The sequence below is a fragment of the Brienomyrus brachyistius genome, chromosome 18 (genome assembly GCF_023856365.1).
Source record: "Brienomyrus brachyistius isolate T26 chromosome 18, BBRACH_0.4, whole genome shotgun sequence".
NCBI lineage: Eukaryota > Metazoa > Chordata > Actinopteri > Osteoglossiformes > Mormyridae > Brienomyrus > Brienomyrus brachyistius.
In genome coordinates this window covers 9462073-9489533 of record NC_064550.1, presented here as the reverse complement: position 1 = coordinate 9489533, position 27461 = coordinate 9462073, and the positions used below count along the sequence as shown (strand labels likewise).

The 27461-nt window shown below is 40.7% G+C and overlaps 3 protein-coding genes across 12 annotated transcripts; 1 reads left to right on the top strand and 2 right to left on the bottom strand.

The window, feature by feature from the left end:
• Positions 1 to 12095, bottom strand: zgc:171740 (uncharacterized protein LOC795694 homolog). Of its 2 annotated transcripts, none has more exons than XM_048983867.1 (6): positions 10010 to 10228; positions 6873 to 7048; positions 4972 to 5349; positions 3833 to 3919; positions 3229 to 3436; positions 1 to 2600 (listed from the first exon to the last, which is right to left on the bottom strand). In XM_048983867.1, exons 2-6 carry the CDS (start codon positions 7044 to 7046, stop codon positions 2419 to 2421), a joined length of 1029 nt encoding a protein of 342 aa, XP_048839824.1. In that variant the 5' UTR covers positions 7047 to 7048; positions 10010 to 10228; the 3' UTR covers positions 1 to 2418. The 2 variants fall into 2 exon arrangements, with proteins under 2 accessions (XP_048839824.1, XP_048839823.1); XM_048983866.1 differs by lacking the exon at positions 10010 to 10228 and adding an exon at positions 11827 to 12095 and having other exon boundaries at positions 2 to 2600.
• On the top strand, positions 12072 to 16535 carry rfc2 (replication factor C (activator 1) 2). Its single transcript, XM_048983865.1, has 11 exons — positions 12072 to 12277; positions 12687 to 12756; positions 12901 to 12942; positions 13077 to 13183; positions 13290 to 13391; positions 14458 to 14558; positions 15290 to 15447; positions 15538 to 15603; positions 15687 to 15767; positions 15860 to 15973; positions 16152 to 16535. Exons 1-11 carry the CDS (start codon positions 12174 to 12176, stop codon positions 16260 to 16262), a joined length of 1056 nt encoding a protein of 351 aa, XP_048839822.1. The 5' UTR covers positions 12072 to 12173; the 3' UTR covers positions 16263 to 16535.
• On the bottom strand, positions 15444 to 27416 carry si:dkey-183i3.6 (LAT2 domain-containing protein). Of its 9 annotated transcripts, none has more exons than XR_007383461.1 (13): positions 27285 to 27416; positions 26048 to 26151; positions 25812 to 25854; positions 25101 to 25216; positions 21875 to 21918; positions 21472 to 21511; positions 21254 to 21288; positions 20785 to 20823; positions 20635 to 20665; positions 19375 to 19451; positions 19027 to 19071; positions 17168 to 17203; positions 15444 to 17049 (listed from the first exon to the last, which is right to left on the bottom strand). XR_007383461.1 is itself a non-coding variant. In XM_048983873.1 (13 exons), the coding sequence occupies exons 2-13, from the start codon at positions 26148 to 26150 to the stop codon at positions 17024 to 17026; spliced, it is 594 nt and encodes a 197-aa protein (XP_048839830.1). In that variant the 5' UTR covers position 26151; positions 27285 to 27416; the 3' UTR covers positions 15444 to 17023. The 9 variants fall into 9 exon arrangements, 2 of the variants coding, with proteins under 2 accessions (XP_048839830.1, XP_048839831.1); XM_048983873.1 differs by lacking the exon at positions 25101 to 25216 and adding an exon at positions 21082 to 21156; XR_007383462.1 differs by having other exon boundaries at positions 20785 to 21288; positions 21440 to 21511.
• Positions 27417 to 27461: the final 45 nt, after the last annotated feature.

Here is a 27461-nt window from a genome sequence, read left to right as displayed (position 1 = left end):
TCATATTTTTATCAAACTTTTTTATTAGTGTTTTGCAGTCATTGGTTTTGCATCATTGTACCATATATTTCTGAAGCATTAAGAACAAACATTTGCACAGAATCCTCAAAAAAACAGGTCAGACTGCTTCAACATAATTTAAATACAAAAATAAAATCAGTATATAAACAGATTAAAATTTACCACTGATGAATATTGTACATATTTATGTCTTCCTTCCAAGGAAATTCTCTTACAGGAAAGAGCCTTCACCTTGGATTATGACTTAAAGACATTTGGCTCTCGCATTTATTTAGTTTCTGAGGAGCTCTTGAATCCCTCAGTGAGCAAACCAGACTCTGAGTTTCAGTTGTAATTTTAAGATTTATAGCGACCAGGGGCCTCTTGTTCCTTTAACTTTGTGTGGTTCAACTTTCCACATTTCACACCTTTTCCAATGATCAACAATTATCTAGATAACGTATTAAATCATCGGTCTCGAAAATTATGTCTAAAGGCTATCATGGATATTCAAGTTTAAGATACCAAGTAAATGAGTACGTGTCTTACGTGATAGGGTTAGAACATGCACACACCTGGACCAAATTCCCACACACACCTCTTTCCAAAGCCACTTTTTGGAAAATTGCTAAGTTAATTCAGAAACTAGATTTTATTCTAGGAAATATTCTATGTTCTACCTAAACACACAAATGTACCATTTGTTTGTGAAATTTGCATGACAAAACTGTATAAAGAAGCTTCTGTGATGGAAAAATAAAAAAAGACACACAGTTGGATCACAAGAGAAGTTAGTGTTTGATTTTTTCCCCCCACACATCCACTGAAGCGATTCCTGAGTATTGATTGGTTGAATGTGCTGGTTTTGTGAAGTCAACGTCAGTCATACATTTATTGAAAAGTAAGAGGCTACGTCATTCAGTTAGACTGCCAAAGCTTCATTATGATTCATCACGTTTCATTCGTGGGAGTCCGAGGCCCCCACTAAGCATAGTGTACCGATTTTGTAGGCAGCAAGATACACCAAGGACTGCCACCTTCTGTAAAAAGCTGAAAAGCATAAACACCACAAAAAAAAAAAAATGAAAAAGTAATAATTTAACTGAGCCTCAACATTGCTTATTAGAAAGTTTCCAGTTTGCCTGCTTAAAGGCTAAATACAATGTATCATCCATTCATACCAAAGCTACCATGTGTTGTTTGCATAAGCATCACTGATTACACATAATTCTAGACAACTGAAAAGATATTGTTCATTACAGCATACATTGTTTTTTTGCAGAAAACAAATATATTAAATATTATATGGAACTAGTAAAAAGTACCAGAAATGAGTTATTAAATGAGAATCATTCTGCTCCTCAGAAGAGATCGCACACGTTGGCTCAGGCAGTCGGCAGATGTACCGTACAAAGTTAAGTACTCAATGAGCTTCAGGGCACTTGTTACAAAGGCAGTGATGGTGGTGTGGGCTTTGAGATGACATTTAGCCACAAGTAGAAATCGCCCCTAACGGAGATAAGACCAACATCTCAAGTGACAGCTTCCTTATTCAAGCGGCAACGGCTGCAGAGCTTTTTCAAGGTGCTTAAATTACTGACATTATACACGTTACATCTGTCAATGACAACAGTCTGCCTGTGTTTCAGTGCATGTTAGTTTGTCTTTGTGGTCACGCCTGGTATCTTGAGTGTGAAATGTAACTGATCTCGGATTTTTAGATAGGTAGCCAGGCAACACGGCTAAGGGAACATTTGCAGTTCAGAACTGGGAAGATCAACACTGGCTGATTTTTGCCTCGCAGTGTAGATGTTGGAAAAGACTAAAATGTTTTATGGAAGCACCAATTTTTCTACCTGCAACAATAAAGTCAGCGCTGAGTAACCCAGAATAAAATATTCAGAAGAAAATCAACTGACTGCTGAACATAAGCGGGGATGATCGAACTAGTGCCACAGAGATGGCCAACCAAAAGGTTTTCATGGGTTTAATTTAAGCGAGGGAGCAGTATCCTTAGCAGATTTCTTCCCCCTGTTATGTTCGCTAAAAATTCCTCTGCAGTGTTGTTGCCCTGATCTATCACTAGCTTCAGTACTGTTCAAGTTAGCAGCAATGAAACAGGGTGTCCCTGTACCTTGCGTATTTAGAAAACAAAATAAAAATTAGCACTATACAGTCGCACATGCCAGCTCGAATGTTGAAGTGTACTTAGATTAAATTAAACATTAGCATCGCAATATTTTTTACAGCAAATTAGTGTAATTACAGACTTGTGCTTTGTGATTAATGTGGCTCGGGGTGAGGGTGGTGGTATTAGGAGAAACGGACACCCAGAGATGTGGACAGAACAAGGTGGCAGGTCTGCCCGTCACCTGCTTGCAGCTTTGCCAGTTCTGGCGGGTCTCCCTGGTGGCCACGTCAGGACCTGAAGACGTGCACGGCCCGCACCACGTACTGCCTGCAGATGGGGCACTCGCTCATGCGCTTGCCACACTTGCTGCAGGTGACCATGTGGCCGCACTCTAGCAGCACGCAGTCGATGGGGGAGTCCATGCAGATTTTACACAAGTTCTCCTCCAGACTCTTGGGACCAGCTGAGTCTGGGACAACAGCAGAGATGAACGGTTCTGTTAGAAGCAGCCACAATGGTGCGTGCAATTTAATCTACGTGACCTGGTTTCTCAACTAGGCATCCCAGAAAACACATGTTAATGAACGAGCTGGATTATTTCTGGGATCTACATTCTCAATGTACAACTAAACGAGATAAGTGTCACTCTTGCTGCTTGAAACTGTAAAGCAGATTATAATCAGACATCTTACAGGTATCATACTAAATTTCCTCATCAAAGAAAAATTATCACATGGTACTACTGGCTGTTAAAGAAAATAAGTGAACCATAATTACAATGTTTCACCTCTGATTGTGGCTCAGTTTATTTACAGTAAAACACAGAGATTTCATTGAGGGAGTGTGACCATCTGTTCTGTGGATGGGTAATTATGGACATTTACTGGCTTCCAGCACAAATTTCTCTGCAATGCTGATAGACACCAAGAGTGGGGAGGCTTCTTGGCAGATATGACAGGAATGGGGCTGCAGAACTGAGCTTTGAGAGTAATTGCATTTTATGGGATGTCAAATGTAATTAGGTAAACATGTAGCGTGTTAAATATGCCAATGAATGACATTTCACAAATCGAATGAGCAGTGAGCCAGAGGCAGACCTAGATTCTGCAGACCCTTCTGGTTGTTATAGAGGCGTGTAACCCTCTCCATCAGCTCCCACTTCTCACAGCAGCCGGTGTAGCTGACGAAATTGCGGGCGAGGATCTCCTTCAGCTGGCGCACGCTCAGGGCCTCGATGTCTTCCACGGTGCTGATGTCGGCCAAGGATGCTCTGCGACCAGGAAGCATGGTCTCCTCTGTGTCAGACTGGAGAGGAGGGCAGGTTTAAAAATTGCTGACCACCTGGACCCAGACTGCTGATCTGTCAAAGGTTTCCCTGGGTTCTTGTGAGACCAGTACAGATGTGCTGCTATCCAGGGTAAAAGGGAACAGTGCAGCAGGAACAGGAGCCCAGGAACAGGAGCCCAGAGCTCTCATTCCTACCAAATCTTATTCTTCTATCATTTCTGAGTAAACATTTTTAAAAATGTAAAATTTCCAAGCTCATTGGGATAAATATCAGAGGCGTTGTTGTTCTACTCCTTAAACATGAACCTCTATTAATCCTTTTAGTCTTATTCAACTCCAAAGAAAGACATTTTTGCAGTTTATAAACAAGTCGTCGAGTCATCTTGCCCAGACTGAAAAATCAAACATTCAAACCTGAGATTCCAGTTCTTCTTGGACCTCCGTGTCCATCTCATGATCAGGCGTCTCCTCTGGACTGGAGGTCATCGGGACAGACAGACCCTTGGCGAAAATTTAAACCAGTAAAGGATTCAAAATTTATATCTGTCACATGCATGAATGCAGTGGTACATCAGCATTGAAATGAAATTGCTGCTACCCCAGTCTGTGCAAAAAACACAAGGTAAAATACAGAAATAAACAAAAAGCATATAAAAGTAAAGCAAATAAGTAAATATTAAGGTTGCATGATGTCACATCGCGACATCATGTGGTGCATTTAGACGAGGAATGAAACATCTGTCCGGGTGCCAGCGTCTCAGTGGTATATGAACGTTTACTTACGCCCACAATTTGGTAAACAGACTAGCAGTGCGCCACTTCAGTGCTTATTGCTTCCATGACAGTAGCATGTAGCGGCACCGCTAAACCAATTTAAAGATACGCCGTATTTATACAGATTACTAAGTTATGGGCGTCACAATATGCCCCTCATTAACTAATCTGCTGACCAAATCGTAGGCATAAGTAAAAGTCCGCAAAGTACTGAAGAGCTGGCATCCGGTCAAATGTTTCGCCCGTCATCTAAAGCCCTGGCGATTATCGCGCACGCGCCATATTATGGCGAGTAGATCGCGATGGGATATCATGCAGCCCTAGTAAATATGAGAAAATATTTAAAGTGCAGGTTGGAGTTATAGTGCATTTTAGTTTTTAATTGGGGTTGTTAGTTAATGACCCTAAATGCCTGGGGGTAGAAGCTTCTCCTCAGTCTCTCTGTCCCAGCCATAAGGCTCTGGAGGTGCCTGTCAGTGTGCAGCCACTGGAACAGTTTATGGTCAGGGTGGGTGACAGTTTTTGGGATGACCTCTTAGTCAGCCAGCAACACTGGGTCCCCAGGCCTAGAGCAGAGAACCACTGCTTTGTTACTGGCTGACAGAGGTCACCCTAATATCCCACAGCAGCCCTCACTGGATCTGCTTCCCCACTCCTGGTTTATGACGTGGGTGGTGAACCCTTATGTCTTAAAAAAAAAAAAAAAAAAAGGAACAGTAGTATTTAGTGATCATTTTCTTCCCTGAAAGTTCAGCCATTTTTGCCTGGAAAATCTTTACCTGGTCATCACTGGGGCCATGAGGCTCCAGGTCCATAGACGAAGGTGGGTCAGGGGGTGTGGACAGGTGAATGGGGCTGGGGGCAGCTTCTAGTGGGGTCGAGCTTGGCTGAGACATTGCTTCACTGCTGCTGCTGTTGCTGGGTGTCTGCTGGCCAAGCACCAGCTCCACCAGCTCCTCCTTCTCACGGCACATCTGGGTGGGGACCTCGTGCAGGTGCAGGTAGTCCCTCAGGTCCTTCACCTTGAGCCTCATGAGCGCCGCCCGGTCAAAGAGGGTGCCGTGGAAACGCAGGCACGTGAGGCAGAGCCGCGGCCGAAGCTCCAGCTGCACAGAGCATCTGCTGCAGAAGCTCTTCTTGCAGTCCACGCAGACGTGCTGCAGAGACCAGGCCACACCAGCAATATTACACAGCACATGCAGATTCTGCTCAGAAACTAGGGCTGCACGATATCACATCGCGGTATAATCGCACATAGAGCCACATGCGCAATAATCAGCAGGGATTTGGAGGATGGGCGTAAACATTTTTCTGGATGCTGGCTTTACTACATGGACATTTACTTACGCCTACAATTTAGTACACAGATTAGTAGTATGCCTACACTATTAACAATAGGAGTACTACGACACCCATAAGTCCGTACTCTGTAAATTCGGCATATTCTTATGTCTATTAAATTCAGTTAGTGGAACAAGCACCATACTACCGTTTTCTTACAACACAAAAGTGACAAGCACTGATGTGGCGGTGAAGAAAGGGACAGTTCAGCAGCCACGTCATCATGAAACAAAGAGATATTGTGGATAAACAAGGTAAAAACTACATCGGTGGTTTGCCGGTACATTCTGCAGTGTAAAGTCCGACATGTTTATTATGTTTGCCCCCATTATCTGAAGCTGTTGTGATTATCGCGCATGTGCCATACGATCGCAATGTGATATTGTGAACCCCTAGCAAGAACCAACATATACAGAGTTCAAAGCCCTTGCTGCTTGGCCATTCATGTACAGTTATCCACAATGGCTGAAAACAATGTTCCTTTAATTTGTAATGCAATTTGCTACAAATTTAAATATGCCTTATTGCCATGTGTACACTTAAATACTAAACCAATTACGATAGCCTGTTTCCATGTAAATTGTGCAGTAGGCTACTAGGTCAAAAATAACCGACTGACTTCTATTTGTCCTTTGAATGGACCTGTGGGTATTACACTCAGTTCCACTGGGTTCAGCGAGTGTCCTTGCTTAGTCTGCCCTATGGCCATAAATGTTTCTAATGGTTAAAAACATCGCAAATGACTGCAACAGCAGGAAGTGAACGGAATTTAAAGGAAATGGTATCTATGAAAGGCTGCTTTTTAACCAAAAGTAAAAATAATTCAGGTGGCTCTCTTAGTTATTTGTTACTGGACTTAAACCAGTGGCAAGGCAAGCAAGACGAGTTTGAAAATGTTATTTGCTGAAAATCTACAAGTGGTACAGTGGTTAGCTCTGCAAACCGGCCCTCCAGATTTGTTGCCAAAATAAAGCCAAACCATACCTTTAATTTCCTGCAACGGCTCAAATACATGCAATCCAAATCAATAGCTGTCTATCACTTTCCTTCGTGTATGAATGCGTCTCTGTTTAACACCTGGAGACCGACTTGTTATATGAACTCTGTGTTTACTGATACAGGCTCTGTTCTCAGACAACACTGGCGCAGTGTTAAATTGAATCCAATCAGACTTTACTCCACCAGCAGTGTACTGAGGAGGTTGCTATCATTTATTTTGGGATCGGATTACAAGAATCTTGTTCTTTCAAAATTAGAGAAGGTGCCGAGACTGTTCATGAACAGTGTTTGTAAGGTTACAGTGACCCCTCTGTGTATATAATAGCAAAGTAGACTTTACCTTCCTGGCTAAAGTTCCGAAACAGCCACCACATGCTTTGCACAAGACCTCAGGGGCAGTTGTTGAATGATTATACCCCGAGTTCAGGTAGGTCTGTCTCCCTGTGTTGCCGTTCCCTTCCACTGTGGTGGCGTTTGTTTCTACGCAGAGCCAGCTACAGCAGGATGTCCACATGCCTGAAAAAAGCATAAAGAAAAATAAATAAAGAATTACTTAGGTTGTAGAATTAGATGCACTGCATTTATAGAACATCCCCAGAGAGTGCACTGAAATCCAGTGTAGAACTTTAAGGACATCAGCAGGTGGCTCACACTCACTGTTGTCACAAACGCAACCCTTGGGTATTATTACTAGTTAAATTAGAACTTGCATCACATATTCAGATCTGTTACACCGGATAAGCTACAGAAATGATGCATCTAGCCTGCGTAACAGCCATCCATATTTACTAAAAAGTGGACTGTCTGAGCCAGATTCAGTAGAACTTTAACATTCATTAAAGAAAAGCGTCTCTGCAGTAGAAAAAATTGAATGCTTTACTATCGATTTATCAATCAAATTAATAACAGCCGGAAAATCTGCGTTACCAAATAAAGATAAGGCAGGCATGAAAAACACCTACAGTTACACTGTCCAAAAGCCACAATGAAGTCTTTGTTCCACGGAAACTCTAACTTGAACCATGTAGAGCGGTGGAGCACATATTTATAGAGAGCCATTTGATTCCAATGTTAAGAAAGTAAACATTTTAAAATTGTACTTATTTCTACAATTCAATTTTTATTATTATGCTATACATGCTAATGTGCCCCACCGGTAAAAACCAAGACAGAGATGATTTTATCATATTGGTTTAATACTTTTTAAATTACGTTACTTCACCCTGTACCATTAGTCAATCTGCATTTAAATTAATTTCTCAGTATTAAAAATGCAATATGAACAATGCAAATATACTTTGTGACTTTAATAGGTTGAAATGTTTCAGCCAATTGCCATATTTTATCCAGATATACCCTACTATGAAAACTGGACCAAGTAGTACAACTGTGAATATATTAAAAGACTCCAATCACACATATCATAAAAATATTAAAAGGTGCAACATCAGTGAAGAACAAATTCAGGTAACCAACTAATCAATTCAGAATTATGAATACAGCCTGTTTTTGAAACGTGTTGATTATACAGCACTGGATAAATATCTGGATACACCTACTGAAAATCTTGCCTTTCTTTCAAGATAACGACCCTAAGCACACCATGAGGTTATGTAGTATTTTGTGAAAAAGGAAAGAGATGGAGTGCTGTGACAGATGACCTGGCCCCCACAATCCCCCCTCAAACTAAACCCTATAGAGTTGGTTTGGGATGAGTTGGATCAAAGAGTAAGGTAGCCGACTGGTGCCCAGAACTTGTGGAAACTCCGTGAGGACTGTTGGAGAAGCATTCCAGGAGGCTACATCTGGAAGCTGGCTCAGAGAATGCCAGGAGTCTCCGGTGCTGTCAAAGCAAAAGGGGGCTAATTTGAAGAGTCATATGTTGAACACTTCTCTTAGTCATTGTAATGCTCAATATGTATTACTTCATTCAGATCAAGCCAGGCTTTTTACTATAAGGTGAATACCATAACTAAAATAGACACAAATGCATTAAGAGCAGGTATGTCCAGAGTTTTCACTGATGCTGTACAACTACATATACAGATGCTCCTCTACTTATGACTGAGATATGTTCTGAACGGCCGTTCGTAACTTGAAAAGTTCGCAAGTCGTTATTCAACATCATCTTAAGGGTTTACGCAAGTACAAAGAACTAGGTTCCTGGGAGTTTGCACGCTACGCTGCTGTGCAGCGGGAGTAGCAGCCAGAAGTTGTACTACCTGGACAATCTGAATTTACAGTCCTCATCGTTCGTATGTCTGAAAGTTCGTAAGTAAAGGAGTGGCTGTATATATTTACTCCATATTGGTGCCAATAGTTTCAGACATCCAGATAAGTTCATCAAAACCACTGATAACAGTCTAATCAGTAAAAATCATCATGAGATTGCACTGAAAATCACCAAATTAAATATTCAATCAAAAAAAACTGTTTTAATGCAAAAATACACAAATAAGCATCACTGATGTACAGGTTTTAAAAAAACACTATTATACCCAACACAAGGCCGATGCATCATGCAGTTTTTGCAAGTCCTGACCAGAACTGTAAGAACCACAAATGAATTAAAGCTCTCCTCTCCTCACTGTAAACAATTAAACAATGACGGCACTGTGCTGCTTAACACACAAGGACACAGTTCTATATGTAAATGTCTCCCACTTCAGTGTTAATGGATCAAAGGTCTAAGGGACGGAGCAAAAAGTACATATCCGGCTTGAGCCTGTGGTGAGAGACAAACAAAAATAAACAGAAGTCATACACAAAAATATTCTGGAACTTTTGTCCTTATCATGTGAATAAGTTTACCTGTTGTGAACTCTAGTTATGTTTTAAAGAATCAGCAAGAAATTTAGTTAAAAAAAAAAGCTGTCAAAGTATACTACAATACTACACTTATTATTGCTGTTGGCAAACTGATTCAATCCAAAAGAGACTGGGAGACAATTTTGAAAACATGGTTTTCATTTAGGACGACTTGGACTGTGTCTTTGTGGCACTCCCTAGCCTTTGTTTAAGGACACCAGGCAGGTCTTATTACACACTTGCGTATACTGATAGCCAAAACAGGTTACTGTGTTTCAGCTATTCCCGTATAAACTGTACAGTGACTAAGGTCAGGCTGAATTGTTGGGGCAGTTAAACTGTTTCCGCTCACACATAAACCTCGCCCTTGGTTTTAAATATTTAGCATTTCATGCGTGTCATGACAGCCAAACGTGGATACAAACAAAACGAGCGAAGAAAATGTTAAGTCAGAAGACAAGACGCTCTGTAGTAACATTTAGCTGACAAAGGTCATTTCCCACTCTCTCAGTCACAAGATAAGTTACCAGTTCAATCCTAGGTGGCTTTAGATGCCAAGTACACAGCGCAGCTAAGGAAATCCATCTCCGCTTACAAGTAAATATTTACGGAAGCCACGAAGTAATGCTGCAACAACTCTGTAAAGCATCAATTAAGTTAAAAGCCTACCTTCTCGTCAAGTACAAGACTTGAAGCGTATAGTTATATTCGTGTCGCAGGACGCTCTTTGAGTATATAAACATTTGGCTGTAAAGTGGAACCAAGGCGCAGACCGACCGTCGATCTATTTTGTTTTTAACGCGCCGCTAATGTCGCTCAGTTAAATTGTCTCTCACTGCTGACTGAGCGCGCGCGCGTTTCCTTGGCGATTTCTTAAGTTTAGCGCACGCACGCACGCGGGTCCCGAACGCGTGTTGCGGGAAATTACGTCCTCTTTGTGGAGAGGTACTTTAAATATATTACAATTAAATGAACGCACACCACTGTTACTGAACTATATGAACTTAGCTGCATTATTACAAATTTTTATGTAAACACTAGTCAGATTTTTTTTTTAAATATATATGAATCCTCTAATAATACATGGTTCCGACCAAAAAGGACGTGACGGTATAATATATACAGCTACACATTAGCCAGTCATGCCCATTGCAAAGAGCTTTCTACAAAGCGTTCATTCAAGTACTTGTAACGCTGTTTCTCTAAGCGTTAAATGTGCAATGTTCGATTTAAGCTCGCAGTAAACACTCCATGCAAAGTGGTATCGCCAGTAGAAAGCAGTGACATTTAACAGCAAAGTGTATTAGTTAAGGAACAGAGTTTGTGATAAGATGGTTTCTGGTTAGTATCCCGGGACAAACAAGGGTACTGTGTCCTTCAAAAAGTCATTGTTTAAATTTGTGATTTTGTCTGTACAAGTTCCTTTACATTTCAGTTGTCCAATTTAACTTAGCAATGGAAGTACACAATATCTGGGAATTAAGTAAAACCTCACATCCCATTTCATGACCCATATTTCATTTGTTTCATAGTGAACCCCTAACAATACACAGCTCTGAACTTACAAAAAAATCTAAAATCAAGAGACTCTATAATATATATATGTACAGACCTACACATCAGCCATGCATATCCATAGTGTGTAGTGTTAATATTCAGTACTTTTTCACTTCATAATGTGTTAGGTGGTACATGCTTAATTTCAGATTGTAGTAAAGAGGTCCTAAAAGAAGCATTGCTAAGATTTCACAGTACACTAAGCACAGAGGTTTAAGAATTGGGTTCATGACCACAGGATATCTGGTTCATTGCTGCTGTGTCCTTAAGCAAGGCAAGGAACCCGAATGAATCCAGTACTTAAAGTATTTCTGTATCAAATCCTTTAGATTTAAATAACATGATTCTTCAAATATCATTTTGCATTTTACTTACTAGCAATAATCCATGATATCTGGGTAACGCCTTCATTCATTCCCACGTCAAAATACATACTCCACAACGTAGAACATACTGTACCATTTATCTACATAGAAAAACGCTTGCCCTGTGGCATTTTATTAGAAACATTCTTAACAAAGACTATCGTAGTAGAAACAGCTCAGCATCCACTGTTACCCACTGAACAGGGCATTTTTTCTAGATGCACAATTTAAATAATGGGGGTCTTCTACGATTACTATTCATATTCTGGTCCGTTTGATTGAAATATGAAGATATCTCGGGACAAACTGCTCACCTAACAATAACTGTTTCAACATGGACCAAATTGTTTTTGCTAATTCTATTATTAGAAGTTCATGCCGACACACCTTCAGCAGCCACAACACTCAAAATAATTCCACTGTGACCTTATCCGAAAACGTGGGCCTATGTATGTGGACTATCGCATAATTCGCATCCTTTCATTTAAGCAACTTTTAGCAGGTTTATTTCTTAAATAAACCAGTCGCTATTCAGATAAAAATTCGTATTAAAGCATGCGATACCTTATGTGAAGCAAATCCTTACTGTCGTGGCCATCTCCTTTTCTTGAGTCACTACAGCATCAATCCATACATTTATTGAACCGCGATATGTGTGTTAATTCCGACGTATTAGTACTTAGTACGGCAGCAATCTGTAATTGTATGACGTTTTATGCATAGTTGAAGGGCTTCTTTCTCAATAGGTACATCATGTTATTTTGTAACGGGTGTGATATCTATGGTACCCTCGCGCCTCCGGAAATTACGTAATGACGGCGGCTGTTGTCGCGTTCCTGTCGTGGCGCGAAATTCTGCTGCTGTCTCTGCATTAGCCATCCGACCTGTAAAACTTCAGCTAAAGCAGAAATATGGACGTGGAGATGAGAGAAACAGATTCTGAACAAAGTCATTCAGAAATCCAGTCTAAAAAGGAAGACGCTTCCGGGAAGAGTAGTGCGTATGAGCTGCCATGGTAATTTTTATTTTATTGATAATGCATTGCTAATACTGAAGAGTTATCATGCCTGTGTTGGTCATGTACTAAGTAGTTTGTTAACCTCTTTCCGATTCGAAATCATACAATAACTTTTGAGAAATATAAGGAGGCTACATATGTCTGTATGTTAATCATTAGTGTCATATTGTAAAGAACGATTATTAATACTAGTCGTTGATAAGAGTATTGTGAAGTATAAGTGTAAGATAGAATAGTGGTTAAGGATGTAGCAGTGTAACTTGAAGGTTGTCTCTTAATTTCAATTGAAACTATTCCGTCAGAATACTTATTTGGCTAAAGAGTACCTATTAATATCGAACTTTGTAAATTAAAGTTCTTCGATTGCTATATACAGATGCTACATAATAATCTACATTTAAAACAGGGTGGAAAAGTACAGACCACTGAAATTGAGTGAGATAGTTGGAAACGAGGAAACTGTAAGCAGACTTGAGGTACGTTTACAGTAAAACTGCTTCTTACCTGTAGCTTGGATATCTAATGATCTTGAGCGCTGACACCTGAATCTGAAAAGTTTGGGCTTTACTTGCAGTGATTATATTGGCACATTTCACTAACTTTGTTGCATATTGGTCCAGGTGTTTGCCAGAGAGGGAAATGTACCCAACATCATCATAGCCGTAAGCCTTCTGCCGTCAGCCAGTGTCACACAAATATAAATAATTTGAAGTTGTCTAAGGACACTTTTAAAATCGTTAAGTAACAGGCTATTTCCCACTCCCCTCCTCCCCTCCTAACGTGGTTGTGGTTATAGGGTCCCCCTGGCACAGGGAAGACCACCAGCATTTTGTGTTTGGCACGCGCTCTCCTTGGCCCTGCAATGAAAGATGCAGTGCTTGAACTGAATGCTTCTAATGACAGGTGAGACCGTCTGTTAAAGCGCACAATTATTTAAAGAGGCACATATCATGCACATTGAAGTTTTCGACTGTTTCTTTGGTGATAATTGCATGTAAATCTTTTGCAGAGGTATCGACGTTGTTAGGAACAAGATTAAAATGTTTGCGCAGCAGAAAGTAACTCTTCCAAAAGGTCGACACAAGATAATCATCTTGGATGAAGCCGACAGGTCGGTGCTTCCTTTACATGTTTCAGTAGATGTGTGACAGGGAAGTACAGTCCTGCTGAAATCGAATAGTGTGTTTTCCTCTTGTATGACTACATGGGTTAGGGGGCGTCTGAAAAAAGGCACACAATTTAAATGGGCTTTTTCACTGTGGTATTCATTTCTAATTTTAAAATTGACTTGAATAGTCATCCCTTAATATTCTCTGTCAGAAACTATACTCTTAGTATACTCTGTTGTTTCTTTGAGGGCACAACTGCTTACCACTGGGGCTGTACCCTCAAGGGTTTAGCAATTGTACCCTAGCGTACATATAACTTTTAGTCTAATTCAAGGTGGACTCTAAGGAACACCCCCGAGGTACAAACAACATTAATATACCCCAATGTTATAAAAAGTTCCTCATAGTCCATTTCTGTACCATAAATTGTACATTTATCTACAGATGGGGTACAATGGTGATATTGTACCCTGGCTGAACATGATATCTCATATTCAGTGGGCAATGGAAGGGCGCCTAATAGATTTCTAACCTAGTAAAATTAGTCCTCTACCTAATAAGGATGTGAATGCAATTATCTCTTGATGCGTCAAACTAAAGGAGTTTCAGAATACTGCAATCAGCAGAGTAGTTGGAGATTGATTTCAAGTGTTTTAGATATGATTAAAAAACTCAGCCCAAAGTACTAAGACTTAATTGTAGTCTTAGTACTTTTACAGTATTTTTGCGAGGGAGTATAGGGGCAAACAGTAAGTGGTGTGAGTGATGGAAATGTAACCTCTCATTGTAGTAGTAATAATCACTAGCTAAATAAAGTACTGTAAATTCTGCATTTAATCAGGCAGACTTTTGAAAAGATTCGCAAATTAAGTTGTAAATATGGCACAAATAACTACCACAAAAATATGCCAAAGTTATATTGTAACTGAATTTATTGGATTTGACATGGTATGACTGTCTTGTTCGTCTTTGTAAAGTGTTCTGCGTAATTACACTTCGTGGTAGACACATCCATTAGCTACTCCTGGGGGAAAGCAGTGTCATGGCCTGTCTGCCTGCTGCTTTCAGCATGACGGACGGGGCACAGCAGGCTCTCAGGAGAACGATGGAGATCTACTCCAAGACGACTCGCTTCGCCCTCGCTTGCAATGCGTCGGACAAAATCATTGGTGGGTATCTGGCACAGGGAGTGGGATTCGAGCAGAAGGAGATGTGCTTCTTTCTGTGAAAGCGAATAAGCCAGTGTTTCTCATTTCCGTCCACGGGGACCCAGCAAAAAGGAGGAGTATCTGGCAGGGAGCTGGGACAGATCAGAAACGTGGATCCCCTGTGGGTCCCCCAGGACGGGGTTCGGAAACATTGGACGAAGCCCTAAAGGAAGAGACAGGGTTCCCACTCTTTTACATGGATTATTTTCCAGGACTTTTCCTGGAAACTGTTAATTGATGGTTCAGGCTAGTCGGAATGGAGAATGGGATTGTGCCACGCACCAATGTTTATATATAAGCTGAAACGTTGAATCTGCTTGCTACCGTGATGCTAAAAAACAAAAGTTCACGGTGTGAACTTTGCGGTTGCATCCATAGTGTGGCCGTCGGCAGTTCACATATTCAAAACTTCATATGGCAATACTTTTTTGCCGAAATATTTTTCCCGCAGAGTACAAGATTATCCAGGACATTTTTACGTTTCCCTCTGTTTCCATGACTGGAAGATTGGTTGACTAACCCTGAGAGTTGAGTTTAGGTTATTTTGGAAAGTGTTCACCGTTTGACCATCCGCGGTTTCTGGGATATTATGGCGGGATGCTGATGTTCAGGATTCACAATAAGATATGGAGACGGGTACTAAGTTACAGGACACGCATGATGCTCAGGGTGTCTCAACGCTGTCACTCCAGAGCCTATCCAGTCCCGCTGTGCAGTGTTGCGCTACACCAAGCTGAGGGACGAGCAGATAATGATGCGGCTGATGGAAGTCGTGGAAAAGGAGACTGTGTCCACCACTAACGACGGCTTGGAGGCCATCATCTTCACTGCACAGGGAGATATGAGACAGGTTCACAAATGTTTATTAAAAAGAAAAACTCATTGTATCCAATAATCTTGAAGTTATAATATAATTAAACAATGTATGTGTCTTTCACAGGCGCTAAATAATTTGCAGTCAACGCATTCTGGATTTAGCTTTGTCAGCAGTGAGAATGTGTTCAAGGTATTGCTCGCTGGGCACGATTCCACTGGGATTTCATACCAGTGACAGAGAGAGTCTCATTCTGTGAGTTTGGTCCTCGCCAGGTCTGTGACGAGCCCCACCCTCTGCTTGTGAAAAGCATGCTGGAACACTGTGTGAACGCTGACATCGATGAAGCCTACAAGGTATCATGCTGAAGACGACGGCTCCCGCCAAATCTGAAGCGACTTGGCTCACCCTTTCATTTTTTATTTTTTTTTTGTGTGTCCCTTTTTAGATCATCGAGCAACTCTGGTCACTTGGCTACTCGCCCGAAGATATAATTGGGAACATCTTCAGAGTATGTAAGACATTCCAGATGCCAGAGTATCTGAAGCTGGAGTTCATCAAGGTAAACCGATGCCAGGCCATCAAGTTCAGATCAATTGGTCCACCAGAATGACATCTTGCCAGATTCGTTTCGTTCTGAAAATTAGATTTTTATATTAACGACTATAGAAGGATGACAGGCCAGAGCATCGCACTGCAGTAGCCAGACTTTAACTGCCGGAATGTTCCTCTGTCTTTAGGAGATCGGCTATACTCATATGAAAGTAGCAGAAGGTGTCAACTCCTTGCTACAGATGGCAGGGCTCCTGGGTCGACTCTGCGCCAAGACAGCGTCACCCAATGCCAGTTAGACCCTAATCTCCTTGGCTGCCGCTGTCCTACTCCACTCAAGTGCACTTACTGTCACCCAACACCGAGCTGGCACTACAGTGGGGGAACGTCGTCATCGCCGGATCAACGGGACCGTGATAAATGGACGGAAATGCAGAGGCAACGCAAATCGGTCACTTAAAATTGAAAGTAACCCAGGCCATACTTCCTGATTGTATGGTCATTTATTCTATGCTTATGTTTGTTTGTGATAGTAGTTTCGTAATAAAAATCCGTACGTGATGCGAGGATTATACACGGCTCAAGTTTTTCCATTGCCAGCTTACAGGATTGTTTGGCACGTTTTATAATTGAGAAACTGCAAGAAATATGCATAAATATTCTGTATTTCAAAAATATGTAATAATGTTTAAAGCTGTGTATATTAATGGCTGTACAAACTGCCTCCGGCACTCATTCAACTTGTGGAACCACTGACCTTCTAAAATCGCCTTAAATCTGAATCACACGCACAACACAACATGAATTACTTCACGTGTGACATTCAGTGGAAAGTAGCAGCACTACCTAGTGGTCAGAGCAGGGTACGTAATGCGCAGCTAATGCTCCAGCTTCGTAGTGAATAACCAGATCTATGGGGGGAGGGGGGTTTCCTAGCGGGCCACATGTTCAGCATCAGGCAATTATTTCCCAAGAGGACTGTGCAGCACATTCAAGAAACGTTTCAGAGTCTGTTGAATCTTTGCAGAGTTCTTCTGATGGTGTTTCCTTGCTCCGATCTTTAACCGTTCACGTAATCACCTTCATCTGTGGGTGAAGCAAATGGTGCACATATCAGTGAGCATTCTGGGGTACAAGTCTGGTAGATGATCAACTGTAATATATACTGGGGAGAATAGAAAAAAACATATATAGAGGTACAGACCGTCATCATCCTCTATGAAGTCACAATTTGCGTATTCTGCAATGCAAGATGTAATAGTTACAGTCTGACCTCTTCTTACGTCAGATCTTAAGCTACATGAAATTGCCAATCACAAGTTAGACACTCTCTGCCCACCAGAATTCGACACACTCCTCCTTTGCCCGACACGTTTTAGCTGTGCTGTTCTGCTTTGGGGAGCAGATGACGCAATGTGAAGAAACAGCACCTTAGGACGCTACCCTTCTCTGCCTATGCTGAAGAGTGAGTAAGCCTGACAAATGTTTAAAAGTCTATGTAAGCACACATTTACCCTCAGTAATGGTATGTTCTTTTGTGGATTAATGCAGCCCAAAGGGTGACATGGATACCATTAAAGGGCTGCTTAGCCGAGAGGGGAATGCCAAATTCAACGTTATTATGTAATTAAACATTATCAGAGGTGAGCAGTTCAATTTTGTGTATGTAAAATTAGCTAGTTCTGTTCATGCACAGTTTGGCAATCCCCAAACAGCACTATTTTCACAAATAAATATGCATTTTGGGTGCAGAATAGAGTCAGATAATCCCTCCCAACTGGCTTACAGAACCAGTAGATTACTAAACAAAAAACAGAGGAAAGACAGGCCAGTAAGGTTATGGTTATCACACTGCCGTGACACCTATTGACTGCCACTCACCCTTAGGATATGCACAGCTTTTTAGGTTAATCCAGTGGTTTTCAAAGTCGGTCCTCGGGCCCCACTGCCCTGCTTGTTTTCCTGCTATCCCTGCCCCACACACAAGTCCCAGCTGTCTTTCAGCTTCCGATTGACTGAACACACCTGATCCAGGTAATCAGCAGTGTGTAGGACAGGGATAGCTGGAAAATGAGCAGGGCAGTGGGGCCCGAGGGCTGAGTTTGAGAACCACTGGGTTAATCACACATGGGAAGTGCAGATACCTCACAGCTGTACTACACACAGCTATTAACGATAAAACGCCAGGTATAGTGCAGAGTTGTGATAGATTGCACATGCAATGTTTAAATCACTCATTTACACTGAAATTTCAGGGACTACTACACAATATATGGGCAAAAGTATGCAGACACACACTATGCAGAGGAATTGCCTAATAAAGTCACATCCATAGCTGACAGGTGTATAATTAAACACACAGTTATGCAAACACTGACAGCAAACAGCAGCAGAGTGGGTGGTTCTGCAGAAGAGATTATTGACTTTCCGCTTGGCACCATACCATCCTTCCAAAAAGTCAGTTTGCCAATGGCTGCCCTGGTCACATGTAGCAAAGTGGAATCACCTGAGAGCAAGTTCAGCTGCGAGGTGGGGGGGCCACACAAGCTCACAGAGAGGGACCTGATCACCCAACATCAATACCCAACCTGAATGGCAGCAAATCCCACCAGCAATGTTCCAGCCTCTAATGGAAAGCCGTCCCAGACGAGCACAGGCTATTATAGCCCCTGAGGGTTAGTCGGTTTCATATTAATACCCTTCGATTCAGAGAGAGATGCTGGACAAGCTGGTGTCCACATACTTTTGGCCATACAGTATACATACCAGAAATTAGTTATTATTCTGATAGGTAATTTGCAGCCTTTGTGATAAAGGTACGGCATTTACTATAAGCTGCTTATAATGTCCATTTCATTTTGCAACCTGCATTTGAAGTTTTTTTTAGACTTTTTAGACCATTTTGTCACCAAAGTTATGGAATTATAGTTGTTTTAAACTGAATGATTTAGAAACAGGAGATACTTTGCAGTCATTTTCTCTTAACGCAAAGCTGGCTGGAGTATGGGGAGAGTGTTTAAATGTATTCAATTGATTAATTTTTACACATTGAAAGTAGTTTACCTGATTGTTGGCATGCTGTGGTGTCTGTAAATACATTTTCATAATCTGGAAAGGAGATCATTTATGTTGACAAAAAGTATACTGTTGTATGTGTCTGGTCAAATACCTCAACTACATTTATTTTAAAAATGTTTTATTTAATAGGAGGAAAAAGTCAAAGAAAAACCGTTGCGTTCTATACAAATGCCATCAGCTATTGGATAATTATCATTAAGACAAAATACATTTTTCTTCCTCTTTCTATGCAAGATGAAAATGATCGCGTGTCAAAAGCTGAACAAAGCAGCTAATAAGATCAAAGTGCCTAAGCCAGTTTGCTGCAAAATGATGCACTCAAACTTCACCAACCTGGGATATCTTGGTCTGTTTCCGAAGTATTCTGGTACACTGCTGTGTCGTCTAATTGCCCTTCTCCGATGGGGTGCCTGTAAAATTATACCATAAAAATGAAACCTAGAACTGTTCAAAATGTAAATGCATCTACATTAAATGGGCCTCTCCCACATGCAAACTGGGAAAAAATGGGACCAGACTGTCCACTGAAAATAGCTCGTAACTGCTCTGTTGCAATCTGTGGGCAGTAGGAATAGAACAAAACAGAGAAGGGAGGTAAAATCACAAAAAAAAGAGTACAATCCTCTGTGCTTTTTTCACTGCAATCTTTCTTAATTACCTCACTTAGGTTCCCAAGTTAAAGTCGAAAAATGCAGTAAAGCAGATTTTAAGGGATCTTTCCCATTTTCAGTTAATATCCCTACAAAAACAAGTTACAACTAGATGCTGTCATAACAACAATGAATGTATTTCCTGGATAGCCCATCACCCCCTCCCCCTTCTATTCACTACCCCTCCCACACCTTTCAACCTCTAACCCCCCTATACTATTTGGACGCTGTCTAATTTTTCATACCCTCTGTCCATTCATTATACCAGTATTTTGAAATCTCAGTGGGAGGGTCCCCCATGGTAAATTTTGCCAAATAAAAGTACCGCAGTATACTAAGAAAATTACCGTAGTACTAACCAATCCTACCCTACATGCTCCCCACCACTCCAAAAAAAAAACCTTCATTAAAAGCCCGACTTTGTGTGACTCAGTGTAATTAGGCACACCAGATCTGCGCCTGTCCTTTTATCTGCCACCACTGACTAGGATTATAACTAAGTGCCATGATTAAATTCCCCTACCCATGGGTCTTTTTTAAGACCCCCCCCCCCCCCAAGTTAAATGTCACTGAGATCCCCATGATAAGATTTACTGAACAGATGGGTGATACATTTTACTGACTGGCTGACGGACTGCAATGGAAGAAAAAATTTACTCTGCCACACAGAATGCGTCAGCAAAGTTTGAGAAAAATCCATCAAATACTTTTTGAGTTATTGTACTAAGAAGGTCAAGTGTCAAAACTGCCCTTTTCTTTGCTATCACTCGGCAGTGCTGCTTCAGTTTCGGTCTCAAAATTTGATCTGTTCCAGTTTGTCACCCATATGATGTGTCTGCAAAGTTTGAAACAGTGGTGGCGGTGGACCAATCCTAAAAGCACATGCATTCCCCGTCAGTGGAATGCAACAATATATAAAGAATAAAATTAATAAAATACTTACACATATGCGGGTTCAGAGATACCATTTTCAACTAAAAAAAAGGTATATTACAGAGTTAGTTATACATAATAACCATGGATAAACTTGACAATGTATCAGCGAAACATTCAAAAATATAAAAATTCAGAGATTGCAAATTCAAAAACTTACTTAAGATATTTTGATAGTTGGGCTGGTTTTCAGCAGTACCTTTGAAAAAAATGTATTATTGGAAATATCAATAATACATCATTTATATTATCAATTATGTATATTACATGTAACTACAGTGCCAGTGAAAAGTCTGGACACACCTGCTTTAAATGCATTTGTCTCTGTTTTAGTAATGATATTCATCTTACAGGCCTAGAGACAATGAAGTAAATATAGCAACAACTAAGAGAAGCATTGAAACGACAGCATTGCAGATTCTTGGTATTATTTTAACCAGCTTCCTGATGTAGCCACCTGAAATGCTTCTCCGACAATCCTGAAGGAGTTTCCCCGAGTTCAGGGCACCAGTTGGTTCCCTTGTTCTTACTCCTATACAGAGAAATACTACAGAACCCATGGTTTGAACCAATGCTTACCATGATAGCCACCAACGGGGCCCTATTCCACAGAATCTCCATTGACTTACCGACAGATGGATGGTCATTCACATTAGAATCTATCCTACAACAAAAACGATTTCGTAAAAACAACAGCAGAAAGCTGGCAGTCATGGACATTCATAATCTCCGTGAAATACTGCATATGCGCCAAATTTGTTTCGAAGAATTTATAAGGTTACATTTGATCTTTTTTAAGGGAATGAGTAAAATACCTCAAAGGTTGTACATTCAGGCGCACACTTACTCTGCGTGCGAAGTCTCGCAAAGCTTGTTAAAGTGCGTCACTGGAAACGGAAAGAAAAACAGATCCAAACGTAATCTTAACACTGTTTTTTAGGGTTGTGTCGTGGCATAACATAACTGCGGCGATGAGACTTTCACATGAAAAATACGTGCGAATGATTTATTACGCTGGTCTTTTCCTCGTCTTTCTTTTATACACTGTTGCCGAGTCACTTTCAAGCCCAAGTTTATAAAACAGCTAAAAAAAATTAACATGTGAACAGGGTAATCCACGTAATGAACTACCGCAATTTTATATTTTAACATTTACATGAACGTTTTTAAGCAACTGCCATCTTCTTACAAACTGGTGACTGATAAGAATATTTGCATTGTCTGAATTCGCGGCACAAGTTTTCTCTCACCTCTTTTGGATCGTGTAACCGTTATCCTCCGACCCCCACTGTGGCTAAAAATATAAATATCCTTTAAATAAACAGTTCTTTTTCGCAAATATTACATAATGTACTCAAACATAGAAAGCAACAAAAATAATATAATTATAAAATATATAAACCACAGTTCAGAGTAGTCATGTATAAACATGTAATACTACTGGTCAAATGTTTTAGAACACCTCCGTTTATCCCGTTTTTAATGAAATCATGGAATCGTTGTCACTTAACACAATTTCAGTTAGGCCTGCGTTTGTGGCTCATCGAAGTAGACAACCTCTGCAGATACAACAGCCGAACGCACAAGCGACACATTCTTTCTATAATGGAACTCAGTAACACTCCTAAGTGTTAGAAACATACTGATCCCATGTTCGTTCATTATTATTCAGCCATAATGGTTCGTGTATTTTATGCAGTTACTTTATTTGTTTATGATTTGTACTTGAGTAGTTACTTAGTTAAGTTACTAAGTTACTTCTGCTCCCTCAAGTAAAATGGGTACCATTTTACAATAAGGCTCCCTTTGCCACTTACATATGGCACTAACCCATTAATAAAAAGAAAAACCTGTTTAGAATTGTTTATTACTGATTTACAAACTGTTGCAACCTAATTAATAACCAGATTATAAACCATTCATAAACCCTTTATAAGGGTAGTCTTTTTGTAAAGTGATACTGTGTGAAGTGATACTCGGATTTTGAAATTTGCTCTAAAAGTTCTTCCCAGCACTGTTGGTAATACCCCAACTTCCCAGAAATTGCTGCCAAATGAGTAAAGCCTACAAGTGCACTGCGGAATGCTTCACAGCTCCTTCTTTCCTGTTGCCATCAAGGTAGCGATGGCTACAACGAGCCTTCATGAAGCACTTTTTCTGAACCTTCCTGTTGAAAAAAAGGCACAAAGCTTGCCCCAAAGCGAACCATGAGCGCCATCTAGTGGGGTGAAAAATACAGCAAATGGTTCATGAAGCATCATTTAGCCGTCTCTGCAATAGGGCGCACTGTTCTGTCCTACACTCTCAAAACAAAGGGGTAAAAATTCATGCTTTTGCTTGTCAATGGGGCTGTACCCTCAAGAGTCTGCCAATTGTACCCTATAGCTGTAGGTAACTTCTAAGGTACAGAAACGGACTCTGGGGAACATTTCTTTACCATCGATGGTACATTAATGCTGTTTGTACCTTTGGGATGTTCCTTTCTGTCCATTTCTGTACCTTAAAAGGTGCAATTATAAGGGTACAGCCCCAGTGACAAGCAAAGGTACAAATTTTTACCCTTTTTCTGTGAGTGTAGGCTCACAGAAATGACAATACTCACAGTCCCTCAGTGCACAGTCAGTTTCTTCTAATTATTTTATACCGTTACTGCCTGCGGCGTTTGTAATAACTCATTACCATACATTACTGTTGACACATTTTTCACATTTACATTTATTCCTCGTCACATTAATACTTAATTTCTCATTTTTATATTTTTGTTTCTAATTGTTCTGCGTTCATCCGTTAGGTCTGGAGACCATGACTTCAAGCCCGTCGACTTGTTCTTCTTCTGAAGTAGCTCTGACGTTGCCTGTGGGTAGGTTTTAGGTCAGCGTTTCTCAAACTATGGGCCGCGGACCGGTGCCGGTCCGTGACAGGGTTCCTGCCGGTCCGCGGAGCCTCGCTTCTCCACCAATCAAAATTCAGTCAGATCTGGTCTGATCTCAGCGTTGCTGTCACTGTGCCCCTCCCCCCCGACTTCACGGCCCGCCCCTTCTTTCAGCATTCTAGAATGTTCAGTGTTCTCGCCCTTTGTCTCATTCACTCCAAACTTTCCAAAGACACACACGCGTTACGAGAGTTGTCAATAAATCACGGCCTGTTCAAAGCAAGCGAGTCTGGATTCTTTCTTTCGGAAAGACGCTTTCGGAAGCGTCTATCAAATGATGCCGACTTACAGGATGAACCAGGATAAACTTTTGGAGCTCTCGTGCGATGCTGGGTTACAGTCGAGATTCGGCTGGCTGTCCCTGTCTGAGTTCTGGCTGTCATGCCATGAGGAATATCCCCAGCTGAGTGAGAAGGCAGTTAAAACAATTTCGCCCTTCCACTCCACGTATCTGCGAGACCAATTTTTCTCAACCGACAGCCACAAAAACAAAGGACAGAAACAGGCTGGACTGAGAAATCATGCTCCAAGTGGCTGTGTCAGCGTGCCTTCCTCGTTTCCACCAGTTAGTGGCGAGAAAGCGGGCACACCCATCTCATTAAAATGTTGATTTTAAATTTTTGGTGCCAGATAATCCCTGTGGGTGACTAGACCTGTCAATTTAATTTATGTTAAAAGTCAATTTGCACGCTCAGCACCATTTTGTTGTGTTCAAAAGTCCATCCATCCATTTTCCAAACCACTTATCCTACTGGGTTGCAGGGGGTCCCCAGCCTATCCCAGAAGCAATGGGCACGAGGCAGGGAACAACCCAGGATGGGGGACCAGCCCATCGCAGGGCACACTCACACACCATTCACACACACATGCACTCCTATGGCCAATTTAGCAACGCCAATAAGCCTCAGCATGTTTTTGGACTGGGGGGGGAAACCGGAGTACCCGGAGGAAACCCCACGATGACATGGGGAGAACATGCAAACTCCGCACACGTGTGACCCAGGCGGGACTTGAACCCGGGTCCCAGAGATGTGAGGCAACAGTGCTAACCACTGCACCACCATGCCGCCCCATGTTCAAAAGCGTAGTTAAAAAAAACTATTAAAGTAAAATTAATAAAAGTTCTTATATATAGGCATAGGTACATAATAATAATAATAATAACGATAATAAAAACAACAGCCTAATTACTATATATCTGTATATTTACTTGGCAATAATATTTTTATTTGGCAATAATCTCAAATTTAGCCAAGCACTCCTGTTAGGTTATGTTTAATATTGTTCTTACATAGGCATAAACCCTAATAATACTAATAGTAATAGTAATAATAACAATAATATCTATCTATATTAATAATATTTATCTATCTATCTATGCGGATATGCATCCGCAGGGGGTTGGGGGCGGTCGTTTATGCAGGTCCCTTCAGCCCCAAAGCCGTTTGAGAAACGCTGTTTAGGTTATCTCACTGTTGGATCAGCCCCTGATATATTAGATACAGAGTAAAGGGTGTTGCGTGGCGCTGCAAACTGGCGGTTACCTCTTTTGGTTAGGGTGCCAGTTATGTAGTGCAAGTCGCCAGCCTCTTCCTGTAGGACATTTTCCAAGTGTCTTTTGACGCTGTAGGACAGTGTACTCACTGACATCTAGGCTTTCCTAACAATTTTTCAAAAGCAAAGACATGCACTTTATGAGTTATAGTATTCTGTCTGTCTTCCTTTGTCAGTTGCCGTTTTCTTGCCATTTTTGCAAAAAGAGTACTTCTTGTATACTATTGCCCACATAATGATGCGGAGGGCATAACAGCACAGTCTATTCCAACACTGCTTTTATACAGGCAGAGGGATTGTATATTAACCAGAAGGTGGGATTCCTGTACCAACAGACTGCAACTTTCACGGTTTAATTATTTCCGTTTTGGCAGAAAAGCTGTAAGCTGTTAACCCACCACTTGTTGTTTTTATAAGTCTTTCGATAACTCCGAAATTTACATAAAAAATCTTTGGTAATCTAAACTTTTTTCCCCTCTGCATGTTTACTGCTTACCTTTGTACCATTTCAGATCATTCGATGGACTTGGACTTGAGCTTAAATTCCAATAAAACTGGAAAAACGGAGGGTGCTATAAAACGTTCGACCGGTTTATATCAAACGAAGTATTACATAGGCCTATAACAGTATATGTAAACGTACAGCATATATACGGTATACATTCACTTCTTAGTATATGATATTGATATGGTTTACTTACAAATGCTGATGTTCATAAAAGGAGTTTTTTGTCTGTACAATTTCTTGCAAAGAAAAACAATACAGTTTAGTGTGCTGAATAATATGCAGCATCGATGAATTATGTGTATTTGTATTATATAATACCAATTTAAGTGAATTTATTACTGATGGTGTTTTTAAAAGGCGTTAGTCATTGTGCAGCGGTAAGATCCGACACTTTTTCAGTAATTGGACAAAGGTAAAGTAATTACTCACTGTCTTTCTTTCGGCAGCTGAGACAGCCGACAAGTATCGCTCCTATTGATGTGAACAACGCGATGGCCAAAACAGCGTCTCCCAAGCTAGCGTCTGTCTTCATGCTTGCGGGGGATAAATTAAAAAAAAAAAAAAAAAAAAAACCTTAACTTGTTTTGGGGGGGAAAACAAAGTCCAGCATTTTTAAAGTCCCATCGGTTGATTTAATACGATTGCCAGAAAACTGCTAAACAGTTCTCTCCCGAAACCTAACGTGCGATAATTCCGCTATCGTAATTAGAGGGCTAAGGAGCGATGGCGAAAGAGAAGGACTCCTACCCACGCCACCCTCGGTCGAAACTTACAAAGGTGTCATGATTGTTTTAAGGAGGTTGCAGCCAAACTTAAACAGGACGTGTAATGTAATGAAAAGAACATAATACAGAAATTAGCTTGTAATGTGCCGAATTAGCCGAAAATAGCACTATTTCAAAATAACGTATTGTACAATAACGGGAGAAGTGGTTTGCAATATATATATATAATTTATATATGACAACATAACTCATTCATTTTTATTTACATGTATTACCAACATCTCTGAAATCCAATAGCTCTGGTTTTAAAGTACATCAAGATCTCCTTTTTATAATACATACCTATATAGGCATGGCCGTTGCCGCCATTAAACATTTCATAATTATTCGTTTGGACCCCCCTCACTTTTAACATAAAATATTAGTTTTATGCCAGTGTGTCCCCCCTACATTCAAAATGCTTCTGACGCCCCTGCCTATAGGGATAGGAACGGTCTAAACATCAACATTTCATTAACATTCATATGAGTCTAATTATTGGCATATTTTTCCATGAAATTAAAACGGTCAACAGATTTTGCCTTATTGTGAGATGGCAATGTTTTAAAGTATTTAACAACATCAGTGTGTCCTACAGATAATCCGTAGTGAGAATGTTCCTGCTAAATAAAATAAAAATGAAAGACTGCTTCCAAGACGTCCCCTTGATAATACAAATCTTCATCAAAATGGTAATAGCTTTGTCCGTTTCCTTACATTAGTATTGCCTTAGAAAATAGATGTTCATAGTAAATCATTTTTTCGCTTAAAAGCATAACAATAGTTGCTATACCTGCATTTTTCTTATGAGCAATGTGAAACTCCCTAGAGTTAAAATGTTAATATATGAATGCATGAAGTCTCACGCGTATTAAGGGGTTTAGAAGAGAATTTATCAGTACCTTCAGTGCAGTTTCCACAGACTCTCCCCAGGGGTGTCTATAGCAGCACCTTGCTTAACAGATCGAAGGCAAATGATGTAGGCTGAGCCTCACAGCTTCCTGTTTCACTCTGAGCCTGTTACCACATCCGCAAACTGGGCGCTGGACAACAAAAGCACAAGTACCGCAATCGTTAAC

Coding starts and splice junctions, on each gene's coding strand:
- zgc:171740 (XM_048983866.1), bottom strand. CDS start 7,046: ATGTGGACATCCTGCTGTAGCTGGCTCTGCGTAGAAACAAACGCCACC. Junction 5,350..6,872: donor TCGGAACTTTAGCCAGGAAG/GTAAAGTCTACT, acceptor TGGTCTCTGCAG/CACGTCTGCGTGGACTGCAA. Junction 3,437..3,832: donor AAGAAGAACTGGAATCTCAG/GTTTGAATGTTT, acceptor CCTCCTCTCCAG/TCTGACACAGAGGAGACCAT.
- rfc2 (XM_048983865.1), top strand. CDS start 12,174: ATGGACGTGGAGATGAGAGAAACAGATTCTGAACAAAGTCATTCAGAA. Junction 12,943..13,076: donor TACCCAACATCATCATAGCC/GTAAGCCTTCTG, acceptor TTGTGGTTATAG/GGTCCCCCTGGCACAGGGAA. Junction 15,974..16,151: donor TGAAGCTGGAGTTCATCAAG/GTAAACCGATGC, acceptor CTCTGTCTTTAG/GAGATCGGCTATACTCATAT.
- si:dkey-183i3.6 (XM_048983873.1), bottom strand. CDS start 26,150: ATGAAGACAGACGCTAGCTTGGGAGACGCTGTTTTGGCCATCGCGTTG. Junction 21,919..25,811: donor TTTTATGAACATCAGCATTT/GTAAGTAAACCA, acceptor TTATATTTTTAG/CCACAGTGGGGGTCGGAGGA. Junction 21,157..21,253: donor GAATGACCATCCATCTGTCG/GTAAGTCAATGG, acceptor TTCTCTGTATAG/GAGTAAGAACAAGGGAACCA.